The 20,697-nt window shown below is 32.0% G+C and overlaps 2 protein-coding genes across 2 annotated transcripts; one reads left to right on the forward strand and one right to left on the reverse strand.

Moving 5' to 3' along the window:
* Positions 1 to 727: 727 nt before the first annotated feature.
* Alg7 (Alg7 dolichyl-phosphate N-acetylglucosaminephosphotransferase) lies at positions 728 to 5,060 on the reverse strand. The gene is made up of 5 exons (XM_068776431.1): positions 4,817 to 5,060; positions 4,633 to 4,747; positions 2,852 to 3,065; positions 2,474 to 2,705; positions 728 to 2,176 (listed from the first exon to the last, which is right to left on the reverse strand). The coding sequence occupies exons 1-5, from the start codon at positions 4,954 to 4,956 to the stop codon at positions 1,684 to 1,686; spliced, it is 1,194 nt and encodes a 397-aa protein (XP_068632532.1). The 5' UTR covers positions 4,957 to 5,060; the 3' UTR covers positions 728 to 1,683.
* Positions 5,061 to 5,403: 343 nt separating this feature from the next.
* Sec6 (Exocyst complex component Sec6) lies at positions 5,404 to 15,881 on the forward strand. Its single transcript, XM_068776212.1, has 12 exons — positions 5,404 to 5,458; positions 7,722 to 7,872; positions 8,281 to 8,429; positions 8,500 to 8,695; positions 8,940 to 9,194; positions 9,932 to 10,213; positions 10,528 to 10,710; positions 11,560 to 11,718; positions 11,974 to 12,081; positions 12,613 to 12,792; positions 13,193 to 13,585; positions 14,941 to 15,881. Exons 2-12 carry the CDS (start codon positions 7,780 to 7,782, stop codon positions 15,187 to 15,189), a joined length of 2,247 nt encoding a protein of 748 aa, XP_068632313.1. The 5' UTR covers positions 5,404 to 5,458; positions 7,722 to 7,779; the 3' UTR covers positions 15,190 to 15,881.
* The last annotated feature ends 4,816 nt before the right edge of the window (positions 15,882 to 20,697 follow it).

Below are 20,697 nucleotides of genomic sequence, written 5' to 3' on the forward strand. Positions count from 1 at the left end.
TCATTTCCCTCCATCCCCGCTTGCACTTTCACTCAATAGAGCCTAATATTATTTTCTTTCTCTCTTGCTTCATAATGTTCTCTCTCACTCTAAGGGATTTCTCTTTAATGCTAAGGGGTGGAGAGGGTCTGATCTTGCGACAGTTTCGGGGGCGGACGGACGGATTGCTCCAACTCTCCAGCTGCGTAGCCTGACGCTTCCGCCAAAGCGAGCAGCTATTGTGTAGAGTGCAAAAGTTGCCCAACTTTTTTTGCACAACTGTGCGGTGCGTGCGGCTGCCATCGGTGTAAATCGCAGATTCAGCAGTCGCGATGGTAAATTCGACTTCCTGTGCACTTTCCCTTGAGGCAGGAGAATTCGACACCAATTTGATCAGACGGATATGGAAGTGTCAAAAAGCTGACCGGCACCTCCACGTCCCGGTCCACCCCACCCCACCACCTGCAGGAATTGGCAAAAGTGTGTCTATGACATTGTCCTGCTTTAGGGGATTATGATATCAGACTACCAAGTATTCGAGGCATCAAGGATCTAGACTATCCATGGATCTAGACTCCTAAACATAAAACAACGGCACCCAGAACACATCAAAGCTACATTTTAAGTAGACATCTGACTGGTTAAGCAAAACAGTTAAGTTTGAAATAATTTGTAACTACTATTAATATGTTCTAAAAATATTTATTTAATTAACGCAGATTTTATTTTACAAATATATACATTTTGCTAAAAGAAGTCTGATATTTAAAAACATTTATTGAAAAAAAGTATATTATACTTACATCACTAAGTATAGGGGTGAAATTTAACAATATCTGTTATTTAGTCACATTTTAAGAAAACAGTAAGAAAATTTGTAACATTTTAAGTATCACATTTTTTTACTCTAATAAGACTACTATACTAATTGGTAAATGGTAAAACGTATTTTCAGAATTAACAATAAGACAATTTTAAATTTTGTGTTTAATACGTTTTTTTACTTATTTAATGTACAGACATGTAATCAATACAAAAAACAAACCATATATTATACCTATTATTTTAAAGTGTATATAAATTATTATATATAATATATAAACTGTTATGTGATTGTTGTTGATATACATATATTTCGCAATCTAGATTTCACTTTATTTTGTTTTATTTTATATATAGTGAAATCGCAGGCAAAACAAGAGCCGTTCAGTATTTAATTGCAACAACTAATCCAGATTTGCTTAAGCTGATATCTGTCGCCACAAGACCAATGTTTAAAAGTGTAAAATAAGCATTTTTTGTCTTTCATATTATATTTTTATGACAAAAGATTGGCGTAAAAATTAGAAATGTAAGCAAAAATTAACTTTTATAATTGTCTGTTTTTACTAAGGATATTTTAACTACAACTAATAATATGAAAATCACATATATCGCAAAATAAATACACAAATTGCATATATAGTATCATGCAAATTTAGTAAAATGCTTAAATTAGAAATATTTGTATATTTCAGTAAATTAACCACTTCAGTTAATACACACACACACACACACAAAACACTGATAATAGGAAGAATTTGGCGTAATCGTACTTTTACAGTAACACATTATCACTGATTTGTATTTATTTCGTAAAACACTACAACTTTAGCTAGTGAGTTCAAGAATATGGGATTTTCTTAAAAGTCGTTGCTAAAATAATCATAATTTTGTATCATAAAAATATGAAGCCATGGGGTATCTGATTAAAAATGCAACACAAGTGCAAAACATTTGAAAAATCATCAAACAGACAGTTAATTTCTTTTCCGATGTTGGCCCTAATTTTATTAGAAAAAGATTAATTAACGTCATGTTATTTATTGTTACACTAACTTCATCTTCAACTTTTTCAATCAAGTTTAATGAACTGAGACCATTTACCAATAATTTATTGAGTCCTTTTAAATTATTTTTAACTATTAAAGTTTTACTTGCGTGGAGCAAGTTAGTTTCTACATTAAACTTCGGTAACCTATGCCTTGGGCATGGAATGATATGAAATAACTGGGGAACAGAATATATAAAATTGATAATTTGGGGTAGGAAAAATAATAAAACAGTTTTGCTAAAATGACCTAGTATACCTACTACAGCAAATGTCATACCCGATACATAGCAAAAAGTATCTCCAACAAAAACTTTTGAAGGGTACCTGCAAAGGAAAGCGAAAAGTTTTAAAATATAGTTGAATCTATTTTAAAAATTGGTAATTAGCAGAATGTCTGTCTGATGGTACAACCACCTATAGTGATACCGTGTGCTGATTGACTTTGTCTACTCAAAATGGTATGTCACATTAGAGCAGTAACTACATGAGCTACAGTGACAACTTTTGACTCTCAGACTGGTATCCAGTAATGGTTATGCAATTCTGTTTGGCAGCAGCAACATGTACCAAAAAATTGATGTCACACATCAATGAATTTAAAGGAATTATTTGTATACTTACCAGTTATGCTTCAATAAAGCCAAGGTAGTTGATAGATATGGTATCATGATATGTAGTGAGAAAATATGGGCTTTGTATTGGTCTCCCTGGAGTTCTATTATATTAAATATTATTATAGAGATGGCTATTATCACAGATTGGCCTACTTCAAGGCCATTTACTCCAGCAAGAATATTAATTGCATTTGTACAAAATACTGCCAACATCCCCATATATATGTAATAAAGAAAACCTGCAAAATCATGATTGAAATAAATTAACCTGGTCAGGCCAAAAATCTAATTTGTTGAAATTATTGGTAGCTATAATTAATAAACAAATGTAGTATTTTCTGCTTTTACCATATTAGGGCTTAAAAATAAATAGTTCTAAACTTACCAATATTAATGGATAATCCAAAAAATTGCCTTAGTGGTATAGGCACTATAAAAGTAGTGGAATTAAAATTGACATAGTATACAACAAGTAGAGGTAATGAAGCTACTGTAGGTAGAATTAGTTTGTACCTCCATCTTAAATCCAAAATATCATCCGCAAAGCCTAATAGCAGCATGCAACATATTGATAGTAATGCTGCCAATAATTCTGCAAACTGTTATATAATTTTGGTTTAAAAAAATTAAGGAAACATTAACTTAAGCAGCCAATTTCGCCAGATATTTTGACACATTGTAACTATACAAATATATTTTATGTCTATATATATACAATAGAAATAAATGGATGACAAATTTCTGGAAAATAAACACATTTTGTAAAAACTATAACTATTAACTATAAAAATAAAATTAACTAAAATTTTACACAGAACTGTGTAAGATACCCAGTTTATGTCCGTTTTTATTTATATTGCAGGACACATATTATAAAATTCACTCCTCAGATACAATTAAATATTTGTACAATATCTATCTCTTAAGATCTATTTTAAATGAATACTTTTGCAAAATGCAGCAACCTTTTTATGATTTGTTAATGTTTAATTATGTGTAAGATATTTCACAAATATGTAGTTGTAGTTGAGAAGTAAAATTTATCAAACATGACCCCAGCAGCGACCTTTACATGACATATTAAATTTTAATTATGTGTAAGATATTTCACAAATAGTTAGTTATTGTCGAGAGATAAAATATATCAAACATGACCCGCAACTTAAATATTAGGGGAACTAAAAACTAATTTATTACTTTGTGTACCAAAAATACATTAATTAAACAAGAATATTTAATTGATATACCACTTTAATTAAAGCTCTGGTAAAAGGAGTTTCATAAGAAAACCTAGAATAAGATAGGAGTGACCAAATTTGCAATCTAAAATCATTTTTTTCATATAATTTGTTTTTCATTCTTTCTAGTTTTACATAATATGCCGCAATTATCATTTTAAAGACCGATAACATGACCTGATTAAAGCAATTTATAATGTAAAAAAATTTAACAGAAATAGGTGTTTAATTTTTTGTAATAAACAAGGAAACCAAATTGACACTGCCAAGGACAAAGATTATTGTCTCTTTTACAGAATTATTGTAATGGTCTCTTCTGATATGCAGCAACAACAGCTTGGAAAAAATTGTAATACAAAAACAGTGACATATAACAAACTTGTGTTTCAGTCTCATCTCTATTAATTCATAAGGAAGTAAAGTTTTATGTTTATACAATTCTCCTGTACCTATAATCCACAATTCCTCAACTCTTTAATTTAACCAACACATTTGTGATTCATAAGTGTATTTTTAATAATATGCTTTATTGTTTAATTTGCCTGCTATTTTGAAAGAACACATTAGATATAGACTGGGAAAATTTCTGTTTTCAACATCAAATTTTATTACAATAATATTCAGTTGCCCCAATTCACATGTATAGAACAAGATAAAAATAGTCAGTAGATAAATAATAATATATATATAAATATATTACAAAATTATTTATAATTTTTCACTAGTCAAGATGGTTTGAACATACATACAAACATAAATGAATCAAAAAGTACTAATTTACTATGGTATACAAGCAGCGAATATTTAAGTGATAGCATTTATTAATAGTCACCATATTATAACACGAAAAGATCAGTTTATAAATGTCAAGTAGTATTAAATAGTAGTAGTATAAAGGTTAATGGAAATGAAAAAAGTTATACTTTACTTCATTATGAGGAAAATGCTCCCTGTCCATAAGACTACTTCCAAAGGCTATAGGAATAAACAGAAAACTTGTTACTAGAAATACACATCCTGATACCACACCAAGTGCTTCTGGACTGAAACAAAGATATTCTTACTAAAAATAACTATTACAATTGAATAAGATGATAACTTATGAAACATACATTTTGTCTTTGTTACTTTTACACAAATCTATCCCATAAATCCCTGCTTTAATAAATAAATCTTTAAGTTTTGGAATCAATTCATCAGCAAAAAGAAATGCAAGTATGGATAATATTATTAAAATTATAAGTGACAACATTTTGATTTTTAATATATTAATTAACGATTTATTTAATATAATTCGAAAAATGGCACTATGAAGTTTCAGATAAACAAAAATCCTTTAAAAATCACTGCGAGGGAACCGACTGTCGGAATGACATATTTTTTCGAACAGACTAAAAATTTTTGTTTATATTATTTCCATACATGTACACATCAAACAGAATATGCTAATATAACTTTATGACTTTAATTATATCTATTATTCATCTATAATAACTTACACCTGTGTTGTATATGTGTGAAAGATTTTATAAATTAATTACCATTAAATCTATATAATGTATGTTCTATTTGTAAATTTCTTTCAAAAGATTCATAATATATACATTTTTTATTAATCTGTATGTATTAAGAACATTAACTGGGTTGACAGGAGTTCGAATAAGTACGCATCTTTAGCGATCTTACTCACTCGTCTGTCACCTCAAGTACGCTTACTATAAAATCGGCGCGCAGGTTCGACCGCAAACAACACGGTATTAAATTTTGCTCGTATACCGTCTCGGTTCGCACGTTTGGGCGTACAACGAGCCTTAAGCCGCCATATTGTTTAAGGATCCAAAACGGCTGCATGGTGACATTATTGCATGTTTTCAGTGATTTGAAGTAATTCAGCCCTATTTAAATATTATTTAAATAAATCAGGCCCTTTATCATTCGTGTAAATCTACACAATGATAACACTATTTTCTACTTGTAGATTTGATATTTTTCTTTGGTAAACTTTGACTTGTTATTGTTATTATTGAAATACTGGTTGAAGTACTGGACAGTAAACTGTCTATCCGAATAGTATAAAATGAGCACTTAATTTTTTCTTAAATTGATTAAATATGATAGCATCATTAGCGTTTATGGTTTAAAATAAAAAATAATGAAATAAAAAAAAAAAAAAAAACTCAGTATATTAAAATTTTATCGTTTGGTTTTCATAAATTATTAAAGAAAACATTGCAAACTACCTCATAAGATTCAAGCATAACACAAGGAACTGTTAAATACACAACATAAACAGATAAAGAAAAATTCCAAGGTACTTAATGAACTAAGTTCGCGAACGTCAACATTGCGATCTTTATAAGCTCTTCTAACACGTGTCATCGATCTTATTCAATTCGGCGACGACGAGAAAACGGGGCGACTAACTCATACTGTTCTGTAATGTCGAACATAGAAAAATTGTTATATAACACATTACCACAACTCATTTAAAACTTAACGTATGTTAAACTTTTCGTTAAAACATAAGAAATTCAAAACGCTTGTTATGGCCTGGACAGCATTTGCAGATTTCGTAGGTTTGTGTTAGCAAGGCGCAGAGTGCGCCTAGCCTAAGACCTCTTTTAAAGTACCGGAGTTCGAGATCTCCTGAGGGAGCTGCAGCTGGAGCCACTGCATACTATTACTTTACCGGATTGGAAGACCGTTGAGCTCTTAGATCGCTTCGGTGAAGCCTCCATGGAGTGACTAGGCTCTAGGGCCCCCACGAAGGGAACTCGTCTTAGGCTGTCACTAGACGATAATAATCACTTTACGCTCACTTTACAAGGCGCCAGAGGTGGAAAAACATCGGCTTGGCCGCTTCTTATTGCCTGGCTAATATCACTACTACCACTTCAAAAAGCGTTAGCACTAAGACAAGAAATGGCGGAAGAAATTCCAGCAACGCTTCTATCTAGTATGATCGGGGGTTGGCGACCCTTGTGATATACGATTCGACCTCCTTTCCGAAGGGACCAGTTGGTTATCGTTAACCATGTAGAGTGTACGTGGCTTGTGTTATAATCGTCGCGACGCAAATGTTTCGGTCTCAGGACGGTGCGGCGTTTTCATGTATCGCGTGTGGTCGTATTATAGGTGGAGGCACCTACAATTAATGTATTTGTGTGCTTAGCGACAGAGTCAAAGTAATGAAATGAAGCCCGTTTAAGGAAATGGGTGCTAACAGCATCAATTTGATCCGAAACCATGTCAAAGACCGATCCTTGAGGTACGCACGCCCGAACCGGACGTGGTCAGTAGACAGACGGCAGACTACCTCGACGCGATACTAAAAGGTTCGATCGCTCAGAAAGTCTCGTATGGCTTATGTACGAGTCCATTATAACAGACTTTGTCGAACGCTTTGGCTACTTCGAGAAAGATGGCATCTGTGTTGGATCGCTTTACTCGCTTGGCGAGTATCCGTGACACGGTGCACTTGATGCATGCAGGAATGCTTGGCGCAAAAAAAAACTGTTCAGGAATAGTAAGTTCTTTCTCCTCCATAAAACTCCAACCTCGGGCAAGGATTAATTGTTCACAGATTTCCGCAAAAGTATTTAGGACATAAATAGGCCGACATGACTTTGATTCTGAATGCGTCACTTTTGCATCCGCTTCAGATCTCGAGCTGTAAGGGGATACAAAAAAAATAGGGCGGTTGAATTGCTGACTATAATGTGCAGCGATGACGGCGCGAGTAAAATTATCGAGCCACAAGTACGCGTACTTACTCGGATGTCTGAAAATTTGCGATTTTAACATAACGATAGTGTAACAATTTCTTTCGAACACGATGCATTTATTTAAATATATATAATTATAAAGTATAATATTCCTTGGCTTAGAATTTGACAAGCTATTTACCTCACGTCGTGGTAAATAACATTATTAAAATTTATGGACCTAAGAATTTTGATGAACGTTTCTTTAACTTTGTGGGATGTCATTAACGCCTATCTGTCAATCTTTCTAAAGGGACAGTACAAATTGTTTAGAACATCTAACTTTGTACATAATTAAATACACCTTCAATATGAGCACTCTAGACGAAATTGAAGAGGAAGCAAAAGCAACTGCCGAAAAAATGGTTATGAATATGATGCAAAGACCTGGTCAACTAGAAAAAGTTAGTTTGAATTTTTTATACATAAATAATTCAGAAATTTTACTTAGTGCATTTCTTGGAATTTAATCTATTTTGGTTTCAAAAACCAAAAAAAATAATAAAAGGTGATCCTTGTAAGAAGTTTCAAGAGTCAATCTGGTCTTCAGATGCTTTAGAATAGGTTGAATTTGTTGGTAGCTATTTAGGGTTTTTGTTTATTATAATCCACACAAAAATAATGACAAAAATTCTCATTGTTCAACTTTTCTCACTGTTCCTAAAAAATTAAATGTTGTTGAAATCATAGTGATCAATTTTATATATTAGAATAGTGAAAAACAGTATAAAACAATATAATGGAATATTATTTTGTGTAATAGAGTAATTTAAATTTTACAAATTAATTATAAAAGGTTGAATATATTTTAGGTAGAACAATATAAAAAGAGGATAACCCATAAGAAAGCATCTATTGAAGCTCAACTAAAATCAGCAGTTCAAGGCAAATTGGACGGGGTCAGTGTGGGTCTTAAACAGTTACAAGAATGTTTGGATGATGTGCAACAAATTAGTCTAAAGTATATCTAGCATTATGATTATTATTTCTTGTCATTGATTATTAGTTCAATTTAAGTTTATATCTTTTAGGATGGATGAACTTGAAGATCTTTTCCGAAGTGTTCCACCACTTGTAGCGTCACTCCAATCAGTCCGAGAAGAGGATTCACGCCATTCCCAGTATGTAACAGCTATGGATAGCCTAAAGCATATATTTACTGTTCCTGAAAGTGTAGCCAAAACCAAACAATGGATTGGTGAAGGAAAGTTGTTACATGCTCATCAGGTAGAGTCTTGGTTATTGCTTTACAAATTGCCTATAATTGTTGCATGTATAACATGCAAATTTATGACTTTAATTAACACTAATATTCAAAACACTTTGGATTTTGATTTAAAGTAATAAAGTTCATTAATAAATTCATATAACACTATTCTAACTAAAATTTGGCAGTATTACATATATTTTATGTTTAATTTATTTATAATGTTATTAGTTAAATAGAGATTTTTAAATATATTTATTTTAGTGTCTTACTGATCTGGAAAATTCAAGAGATGATTTACTTTATGAACTACATAGATTACCAAATCAGTCATCACATGACAAGATTATGTTAAAAGCATATTTTGAAGATGTTGAGATGGTGTCAAATCTTCTTGAGAAACAAATAAAACTCATTTTGGCTAGAACTTTAAACACAGTACGCAAAGAGCCAACAGTTATTGTCACAGCCTTACGAATAATAGAAAGAGAAGAGAAGAAAGATCAAATGGCATTACAGGTATCTCAATCTCTCCATATTTATTTGTCTATTTAAAAATAAATTAAGTTGTCTCCTCTTATTCAGTCAATGCATGATGAAAAAAAAATACAAATATTGTATAATTAAGTGCTTTCTAAAAAAAAAACTGAAATCTGAAGAAAAGTTTTTATTAATGGAAGGCATATTAAAGCTCTTTGAAAACAAGGGGACACAACATTAAACTAAATTAAAATATGAGAAACCTTGCATTATAAGAAGCAGAAGCAATAACAAACTCCTGACTAATTTTAATATTGAATATGATATAATAAAGTTAATGATTTATAAGGTTGAGAATAGTCTTCTCACAACTTGTATATATAAATTTGTGAAAAACATCTCCCCGGCTGTTTCATTCTCATTGATTTTTATGATGTTAAAAGGTTTCTTTTTCATATTCATTACAAGATAATTTTATTTTAAGTTATGATTCATTTATATTTTTATAATAAAAAATTATTTACGATTACAATATGTTGAAAATATAAAGCATATTGCTTTGTACTAGTATGAATATACATAACTAAAATTTTTAGGTGCAATAAATGGATTAACCAGACAAGTAAGGTTTTTCTTAATTAAAACCTTTTACTCTCTTCCTGATCATCCAGCAAACAACAGAAATACATGTTGTGTCAAAATTGACCCACTATATCAAAGTTCCTTCTTAAACCTGATTTATTCAACATGTTCCATATAATTGAATAATTTTTCAGCAACAAAATCAATCAGGTTTTATGCCACCAGGCAGACCTAAGAACTGGCGATCAAAAGCATTTGAGGTTTTAGAATGTGCTGTAGCACAAAGAATAGAAGGAACACGTGTAGATGAAAGAGAAGACAATAAGTTGTGGTTGATAAGATATTTTGAACTGACAAGGCAGTTGATATTGGAAGACCTAAGAGTTGTTAAGACCCTTTGTATACCTTGTTTTCCACCACATTATGACATTGTTAATAAGTATGTCAATATGTATCATACCTGTTTATCGTCTAGTGTAAGTATATAAAATTATTTTCTTACTATAGTTTAAACAAAGATATTTTTCATTACAATTATTTTATAACTTACTGCAGATTACTTTTAGTAGTAACTTCATTTTTTCATTTTTAAAAACATATTAATAATGTAAACATATGTTTATAACAATTGACTTTTTTATATTTTTTCTTTTTTTATTTTTTTACATGCCTTTGTTGTATATACCATAAATATTTGTGTCAAACTATTTGTAAAATGTTGTCTGTATATATGTATTGTATAGTTGTACAACAAAGTCTAAGTATAGTAATATGTAAATCTATATTTAAGCTTCAAGATCTGGTACAAAATGGTCTGGAGGGCAATGAATATGTCACACTTCTGTCATGGATTCTTAACACATATCCAGGACCCGAACTCATGGGCAGTGAGGAATTGAAAATCGACATATCTACTTTGCCACCACTTCTTAGTGAAGAAAGTATGCAGAAACTACAAGACGAATATTTGCATGTAAGTTGTCATTCGCATTTGGACATTAATTAGATACTATTGCTACTGCTTGCAAGTCCTGCCGAGCTTTATTATAAAATAAATTATAAATCTTCTCAATCTTATATAATGCATACTTGATAAGACTTATCATATTCAGTTGTACTTTTTCATGTAGTTATAATAGAAAAGTATAAGTAAAATTTCACAAGCTTTATGTTATTGATGAAGTTTCTGGGTAAACCAAAATACCCTAAAGGGTGGAGGTTCTCGTTTTACATTATAATATCAATATTCTAGTGAGTAATATGTAGTTTTAATTTAGATAAACTTGAAAACCATTTCATAAAAATGAACATTTGGAACATCGATGACGCACACGATTGTGTAAACGATTATCATACACTCGACATTTTATTAAAACGATATATTTTGATGATATTTAGACATTTATTCAACCCCAAATATTTAAACTACGAGCTATGTACATATATTCATATATTTCTGCTTGTACAGATCAGTATGTTTTGTATTATATGTCTTGTAATCGAAATCGAAAATGTTAAATTTTCGAAAGCTATACTTTTTAAAACGAAATAGAACAATGCTAGACTATCTTGAAATTTCATTTACTTATTAGTGATGCGATACATAAAAATTAAAACTAATTTATGTAATTATTTCAAAAATTAAAATTGAAAATTCCATTGAGATATCAAATTAGGTATTTAACTTTTAAGAAGTTTTTAAAGGATTTCAAAATGTCATAAATAAATGTTGTGCATTACTGTGCAGTACTCATATATAGATATTGAAATCTTTCTATACTTACGATACAACTTACAATCATAATTTTATATATTCATACAGAAAATGGAGAGCAACTATATGGAGTGGATGGAGAAGACCTTGGAATCGGAGCGCGGGGAGTGGAGCGGCGAGCGTGCACCTGAAGCGGAGCCGCACACCAACGCGTACCACACGCACGCACCCGTCATCATATTCCAGATGATCGATCAGAACCTGCAGGTTATATCTCGCCTTTAATCATTATACACATTCGCAACATGTTTGTTTTACTTTGAACGACGAACAAAACGAGAACACTAGGACATTTATTTACTGATAATAGATGAGCTTCACATATACTCTCATTTAGTATAGAATTAATATTGCTATCAAAAACGCCGAGACAATAAAATTCATGGTTCAGTTAATACCGTCAGTTATAGACTTCGTATTTCACTAATTGTCTACCTTAAATCTTTTTATTTCATTTTATAGGTAACCGAAACGATAAGTAAGGAGATCACATTCAAAGCACTGATCCTGAGTATCGAACAAGTTACCCGCTATGGTAATATGTATCGAGAAGGAGTGATCCAGTTTAAGGTGATTTACCGTTATTTATTAATATTTGATCAGTACTCTTTAAGTTTTTAATTCTTTAATGCTATTAAATTGTAATTTTTGTTTACTGCACATATACAAAGTATATTATAAAAGAAAAAAAAACTATTTAATTTAAAGATGTAAAAAAAAACGCATTAACTGCATATAGTTTAGTTTGACACAATGGAAGTAAAGAAGCTGCCTGCTTCTTCATATAACACGAGTCATCCCCTGAATAAGATTTCAACTTTAGTTCTTTCTGTGTCGTGTTGGCACTATTATCGTCATTTCTGTCGTAAAACGTCGATTGCTGAGACATCCCCCTTAGATTTTGATTACCAGCGGTTGTAAGTTGCCTCCGTCCAGCGTACACCGACTACCTTAACAGGGTCATGTGCACTTCGTTTAGGCATCTCCTTTCAACGCGACTAGACGTGAGTGACCACGTTTATGTACAGTAGATTATCACCTATAACAGTATTGTAGTGTTGCATAGAAAATGTTTGTGAGGGGTAAAGTTTTGTTACTCAGAATAGCCATTTTGCGGACCGATCGCGCGTGGCCTACTTCACGCACCACATGATCACGATCGTGAATAACAGCGAGCAGATGACGCGACTCGCGCACCAGACGCAGGCGCGACACTGGCCGCCCGCGCGACACGACCCGCCTGCCGAAGCCAAGTTCGACGCCATGCTTGCCACCTTTCAAGTTAGTAAGCATATCAAAGTATTACTGACAGTCCAAGCCGAGGTTCCCTTGTGACTCCATGCAATGTCCGCCGAAACGATCTAAGAGCTCGGCGGCCTTCCAATCGGGAAAAATATTAGTATATATTGGCACGAACTGCTTCACTACCTTAAAAGAGGTTTTGAGTTGTCACCCTTTGTGCTGCCTCGAACCCGCGAGATCGGCAAAAGCCATGTGGGTGTCCAGTCCAAAAAGCACATCGAATAACTCACTCACCCTATTTTGAAACATTTTTACATGAGACACAAATTTTTAGTAGAACCACAATTTTGTTATATATTTGTAATTTTTTTTTATTATTATTAATAGGTTCGCCACGAAATATATCCTAGTAATGAAAATTTTTCGATAAATATTTCAGAAATTGCGAAACGAGGCCGCTCGATTCTTGTTGGAGGAAGCATTCTTGGATTTGGAAGTACATTTCGACGATTTGTTCACTTCGAAATGGTTATCATCTAGTATTCCCGTCGATACTATCTGCGTTACTCTGGAAGATTATTTTCAAGATTATAACCATCTTCGAGAGAAGAACTTTGAATACGTAATTAACGAGGCTCAGAATTTGGTGTATAAAAAATATATAACAGCCATGTTGTCCAAAAAAATGACTTTTAAAAACGTAGAAGAAGCTCAACAAGGAGCAAATAAAATTGTAAAAGAAGCAAATCAAATAAGATCTTTCTTCAGAAAAATTGCACCTGAAGGCGTTAATGTCGATTGGCCTTTTGAAGTAATAAAAATGCTTGCTGAGGTATGTCACTTGCAGTTAGTATATACATTTGTCACTTCCGTTCATATAGAAATTAGGGTCACTTATTTACCGAATATATTGTAGATGTAAGTAATTCGGTAATTAAGTGGCACTAACCGCTTTTGTCCATTTGTTTAGAAAATATTGGATTAATTAATTTTTATTAGTTGAAATGACACTGGGTCTGTTTTTGTGTGATAAGCATTATAAGGTTTTTCTTTGCTTAACTCGCCATACTTTACTTAATCTAGAATTTAATGATAATTCACGATTTCTGTTTAAAGATGTCCATCTTCAAACCGAAAGAGATGAAAACTTTAGCCTGTCTGTAAGATAAATTTTTAAAAATAATAGTCACTACAAATAGTATTTAGTATTTAATGGAATCAGGCGTTACCTTGCGGTAGTCCATCCTAAGTAAGAAAACGACCAATATTTAGCCACTTTCGCACATGCAGTGGTAGTCGCGCAACAAAGTGCACCGCCCGCCAGCTCGCTGACAAATGCGCATGCGGCAAACCACTGCATGTGCGGAAGTGGCTCAATATTAGTCCTTTTCTTACTTAAATAGTATTTAGATTTCAATATTTTCTCATCCAATTTTAAGGACATTTCTTGATACTATACATGTCCGTCTGTTTATCCATTTTTCGTAAAATGATAAGTTATAGATAATTGATTAGTTTCTGTGAACATTTCATTAAAAATCGTTTATTTATTTATCAAGAAAGCCCATTGAAAACCAAATTTCTGCCCACAGCTATATAATTTACGCAATAATTTCACTTTAATTGTAACATGATAAAATTAGGCAAATATTTATAAAGCAAATGCAAAAACAAAAAGTGAGAGACCTATCGTAAACTACCGTTTTGCTTCAGTAAATTCATTTTGCTGACAGTTGTCTTGCTGTCACCATTCTAGTGTTAAATATAAGATCTAAGCGAGAAAGTTCATTAATCGTTTGAGTCTAGAGCAGTGCGATCGTGAAGTTCAGGTCTTATGTCTTGCAAACTCATCACATTTGGATCTTTGAGGACAACTGTCGATGCGTTAAGTAATGTAGAAGGCGAGCGCTTAAAAATTTTCTCTTACACACACATTACCCAGCCCTTTAATATAAAAATTACATTTTATAACGAATAGAAGACGCGTGTGTATTGTTTAAGATTCTTCGACAGTGGCTTTTCTGTACAGTCTAGGACTAAAACGGTTAAATGCTTTTGCATGGTGCAAAAAGATCGAACCACTACTGTAATTTGTAGTTTTAAAGGGATACATATGGTCGCAGCCTAAAAGCAGTTGGACTAATCCGTGATCATAATTTTACAACTAATTCTGTACTGATTTAACAGGTATTGCGATGCCAGGACATCGAGATGCTGTCGTTGGATTTGCACGGAGTTTTGGACAAGTGTCCTGATGTGTCGGAGGAGCAGCTAGGGCGTCTGCTGGCACTGCGCGGCGATGTGCCGCGGGCGCACGTGCGGGACACGGTGGCGCATGTGCTGGCCACCCGGCAGCCGCCTCGTGCACCTTCACACCCCTCGCTCTTTAAGCACATCAAATTCACTGACCGGCTGTTGTCGCAATTTGCACTCTAAAGCGCCAGCTGTAGTATATGCTCTTCAGGTCAAGGATATATCACCAGTACTCACTAGGTTTTCAAATTCACATTATCTATGTGCATATTTATATTTTGAATGGTTGATTATTTTAACACTATTAGAATACTGATCTGCTGGGAAGACGTAATGCAGAAATGTTTTATGTATACATTATAATTTCAACTATGTAAATGAGTCAACAAAGTTCCACACATTGATATCAACTTAAAATTTTATACATACCATGGTGTACTTTTAATTATTATAAATAATCCTGCAACTTTCCTCGACCTATTGACGCAGCCGTTTTCCCGGAAGGAGTTGAAATGGAGGTTCGCAACGTACCGCAAAATTTCCGCATTTCCTCAAGCAACCTCCGAAAAAATCTGACATTTCTGAAATTAAAGATGTCGGCCACACTGAGAGTCCGACTTTTCCGGGACATTTTTTCTCAATGTCGGTGTTGTTTTCTGATTATCACGACACTCTCTACACGATGAAAGTATCGCTAGACGAAAAAACAAGATGGCTGCCAAAATCTCCCATAGCTGTGTTGGAACGCTCTGCTTCGCGGTGGTGTGACGTCGGTTTTGTGAAATTTTTGCTTTTCCTTTTCGCAAATATTCCCAATTTCATTTATTTATTTAAAACGTTTTTTTACAATTTACGTTTAACCGCGAACTTATTGCTTAAGTCATATTCTATCATTTAACAGTTAGGCAGTGCAGAGATAAATTAATGAAGGTAGTTCAACTACAAAGTAATATCATAAAAGTCAAAAAAAGAGAGGAGAAATAATCACCAAGATAAAAATATTTTATATAAATATACTTATGGCTATTACTTACATTTATATAAACTATTTATATAATTATAATAAAACTCAACTATCGTGGTGATTCCCTCAGCGATTATATAAAATTAATCTCCCCTTATGAATTTATTTTCGCTCTCTCGATAGAGGTTAAGTTTTTTACCTCTCGCTCATAGAAATTTTCCGACTTCATTTGCGGCAATAACATTTGACCATTTTTGTCACTGACAACTGGCAACACCAACCGCAGGAACTGTTTTTGACGTTTCGTTGAAGTCCAAAGCCTTTCGGTATAAGTGGGGCGTTTCAATAATGTTTGAATTTGTTTGGTTTAATACGGGGCCTATTGGAATTATTACGGGCTGAAGATATTATTTCACGTATATACAAAGTACGGAGAGTTTATAGTTGCTTATAAGTGGTTCCTGTAAAAGAAAACAAAATTAGGTATTATCATACAAAAATACAATCTTTTCATTTAAAAAAAAAACATGAAAAAAGAACGACAAACTTTACTGATAAAAAACGTGCAAATACGCGTAACGCGGCCGTAGCAATCACATTAAACAATTTTTATCAATGTAGAGTGGCAACACCGGCTTTATCAATTTTTACCGCTTATTTCACAATTCCGACTGCTCAGCCGAAAGTAAACATGTTAGGTAAAAGAGATGTGCGCAATTATGTGCTGTCTATAGTAAAAGTACTTAAAAAATATATTACTGGTTTTTTTTCAGCTAGTTTAATATATTGATGATTAAAAAAATCATACGATTGATATATATATATATATATATATATTTATATATATGTTATGTATTAAACACTTGTAGTGATTCAACATATTGGGGTAAAACAATCTTTAATTTAAAATACTATCAAGTATTTAGTTATTAATTGTACGTAAAAACTTTCCAAGTTACTTTGAAAGTTAAATATGGTAATCATACAACCATAAAACAACACTCTCAATTACCACTTTTCGCCATTACATGTACACAATAATTAAATATGCAACTGTATTAGATTCGAAATATGTGTACGAATAAAATAATATATTTAGGGAAATAACACTGAATAAAGCATGAACTTTAGAAAACATCTAGTTTTAAAATTTAAATATTGAAAATCGATAATTCAAAATAAAAAAAATAATGACATCTATCGTCTTCTTGGAACACATAAACACACAAAACAAACTTTACTTTATTTTATTTTATTGTATCGATACTCTACAATATTGATAAAAGCAGATCAAAATTATCGATATTTTGTTAATATCAAGTATGAAAAAATTGTTATGGATATTTGGTACTTTTATTAGTTCTATTTATTAAAAATACACTTATTTCTTTGTGTAGATATTGTAGTGGTTAAAATTGTATATAGATATGAGCAACAACAACTATGGTTTATATTATTATTTTTCTAAATAATACGGGTCACTATGAAAAACGCTTGCCGTCAAAGAGGACATCCGGGGGCACTCGCGGAGTGAATCAAAACATGTCGACTTGACGGACAACAAACAGAACATAAACTACGATTCCAAGTATTCGAGCGTTGCATATTGGAATTAGAAAAATGTGATTCCCTTGTTAATAATTGTACGTTTAATTTTCATCGTTATTAAATAAAATTTTCCTATTGAATAAAGGTAACGTAAACCACAAAACAACTCGGGCCTCTGAATTAAATACATACATCAGCGCAAACACTGCCGTTAACATAATTTAATATTTAATAACAATTAATTTTATTAAATATATACAATTACTTTATTTTACGTAAACGTTAATTGGTAAAAGTGGAGACCGATTAACCACATATAAGAATCTTATAATTAATTGGTCCAGTATTGGGATTTACCTATCAATAGTTGGTAAAAATATGGAGCGGGTTGATACATCCCAAAGAAGTTAAAAACCCAAATTAAAAATAAAGATGTCGTTATTCAGTAGTTAAATAAGTAATAGCAAAATAATTATTTAAATAAAAGCCAAATATACATTTAAAAAATAATTAATTTTTTAGTTTTGCGGCACAATAGTTCAAATAGCGCCTGCCAGGTATTAAAATAAATGCATAAGATAATAATTATTTTATTAATTTTTTTTGTTTTACTGCACTTGATTGTTTAAATATTGTACTGATGTATTTTATTAATATGGTTGTCAGAGTTGTATAAATATGACGACATAATATATAGTGACGTCATCGTTTTTAAATACAAACAGCATTGTATACTTGCCTACAGAACTTGGTTCTTGTTTTTTAAAAGTCTACACAAATAGCCGCCGAGATTTGTGACTTTGAATTTTGTCAGTGTGTGCGGTCAGGACACAGATGTATATAATGTTTTTCTTTTAATTATTTTATATTTAACAGCTTGGATGTATGCTAAATATGACCGATCAAATTAAATATAAGATGAAAAATGTTAGACAAGATTACTCGTACTGTTTTGTATAACCTTTGATTATTTTCTTTGGTTTTAATCAACACTGGCAGGTGTGTAGGTTATCGGCAGTTGAGAATGCGCACGCATGCTGCGCGCGTAAAGAGGAACCTATTACCTATCTGTATAATTATTTCCCGTTTTGCAAGAAAGTAGCAGAATGTCTTTTACTATTTATGAAAAAATCTGTTAAAAGCACTGGACTAATTTATACGTAAATTATTCTAATTAAAGAAGCATAATCTATAAATAATGTGTTGATATTTTCCATGCAAAAAATGAACGTTTACGATTTAATATAAAATATTAAATATCTAATGAAAGTATTTTTAAGTTTCATTTATTTGGTACACTTAATTACGACAGTGGTGTCCGATATATTGAGTTGGGGATTAACTTTTTATTTTTTATATTATTTTACAACAATTTGTTTGCTTTTTGGCAAAAGGCAAAAAAATATTCATTCGCCAGAACTCTTTCTCTACAAAACCATGTTAGTAGTATTTTTGAGTTATTCAATTTTTCATTACTTTTAAAGCTTAGAAATCGAATACGCAGATGGCTAAATTCAATATTTTCGACACCTGCACTTTGTTTTTCATATAGGTCAAAAAGCTGCCGAAGTGATCCGGGATATTTGCGACATATATAGAGGTGTCATAGGGGAGTCTATAGCATAGAAATGAACATGAATTATGTCTAGAACAACAATACCTAATACATTAGCAATATAAATATAACCGTTTATCAGACAATGTAAATTGATCATGTTATGCGCGGAAGAAAATCAGTCGCTTTTATTGAAATACGCTGTTCTTGTACGAACAAAACTAAATTAGTACTCCATGCTACCATCATTTTACAGTAATACCTAATATAATTAAAAAATATGTTATTTCAATTCTTTAATGAATGTGAAAATATGTTATTTCAAAACTCGGCGGTATTCGAATATAACGTGCTCTTTTAACAATGGTCCAACCACACCTGAACCCAAAGCTTTGACAAGACAGAAATTACAGTTTTCTGAAAAAATAATGATTTATAATCGACATTATTGCAAAAAAAATATGGTGATCTAATAACACCAGAGGTAAGAGAATATATCTTTAAATTCTATTATAGATTAGTACACCGTAAACGATAATGGCAATTATGGTTCGACACACTCCAGCAGGACCTATAAAACGTATCAGAGTAGACCGTAAGAATAATCGAATCCAAAGTGTCAAGTACTATCTACCCGTGAATAACAAGAAATTATATTTATATTTATAAGGTAGAGTGTTTTTAATAAAATATTTTGAATGTAAAAGATCAAACTGTATACACTGCTTTAGAAAAAGCTCAATCTGCAAATGGTTTCAGACAAGGCCGCGGCGCTTGACTATGTATATTGAAGATAGTATAGAGAAATATATTGATTGATCTATTTTCCACAAGCGAATCACATTATATCAGACAAAAATCCCAAAAATAATACTTTTCAACACAACCAAATATTTCAAATAGGTATCGTTTTAAAAAAATGCTTCAAGAATAAAAATTACGATGAAGATATAGAAATGAGAATACGTAGATAATACCAAACTATATTTAGTTCTCATTACAATTACCCTGTTTTGAACCCATAAAAGATTTACACGGTAAGTGTGAATTACGTAAACAAGCTGAAGATAACATGAAACAATTGTAATAAGAAAGGGTCCTGAAAATAAAAGAAGAACTTTTAGATGATGATAGCAAAAAGACAGTTACCATTTTCGATTTGGAGGTGTTGAGTATACACACAATCTCAAGTAGAGATTTTCCACCATAAAAGGAAATATTTCCATTTATAATTTTACAGCTTATATTTCAGTTATCTGTCAAGGATTCTGTCACGTGCGGCACTGTTAACTGGCAAAAAGAGTCGCAATTGAAATTGGAAGTTGCTTGTGGCAATTTTTAAACACTGAGCATGAACGTGACATTGAACACGTTACCATTATACACATATTATTTTTATGGTTATGCAGGGCAAAATAAGAATAGAAATTAAAAAATAAGAATATTTGACATTTATCTGTTTGCTGCCATGAAACTGAAATAAAACATCACGCATAGATTCTTTGAAACTGCACATGGGCAAAGTGAGGCTGTCATTGTGCACAGATAATAAAATATTCTTAAAAATTTAGAAGAGTTTTTGAGTTTCAGTAAAAAATTATTACCCTCCGGATATTTTCTAAAA

The sequence above is a fragment of the Battus philenor genome, unplaced genomic scaffold, assembly GCF_028537555.1.
Source record: "Battus philenor isolate CCGP_79_NKW_IND1 unplaced genomic scaffold, ilBatPhil1.0.hap1 SCAF_12, whole genome shotgun sequence".
In the NCBI taxonomy this organism is placed as follows: Eukaryota; Metazoa; Arthropoda; class Insecta; order Lepidoptera; family Papilionidae; genus Battus; species Battus philenor.

What these genes read in the sequence shown, in the direction of transcription:
- Alg7 (XM_068776431.1), bottom strand. Translation starts at nt 4,956, where the DNA reads ATGTTGTCACTTATAATTTTAATAATATTATCCATACTTGCATTTCTT. An exon ending in AGCATTTTCCTCATAATGAA is followed by an intron (nt 3,066 to 4,632) that starts GTAAAGTATAAC and finishes ATTATATAACAG; the next exon opens with TTTGCAGAATTATTGGCAGC. An exon ending in GCTTTATTGAAGCATAACTG is followed by an intron (nt 2,177 to 2,473) that starts GTAAGTATACAA and finishes TTTCCTTTGCAG; the next exon opens with GTACCCTTCAAAAGTTTTTG.
- Sec6 (XM_068776212.1), top strand. Translation starts at nt 7,780, where the DNA reads ATGAGCACTCTAGACGAAATTGAAGAGGAAGCAAAAGCAACTGCCGAA. An exon ending in CCATGCTTGCCACCTTTCAA is followed by an intron (nt 12,793 to 13,192) that starts GTTAGTAAGCAT and finishes TAAATATTTCAG; the next exon opens with AAATTGCGAAACGAGGCCGC. An exon ending in TAATAAAAATGCTTGCTGAG is followed by an intron (nt 13,586 to 14,940) that starts GTATGTCACTTG and finishes CTGATTTAACAG; the next exon opens with GTATTGCGATGCCAGGACAT.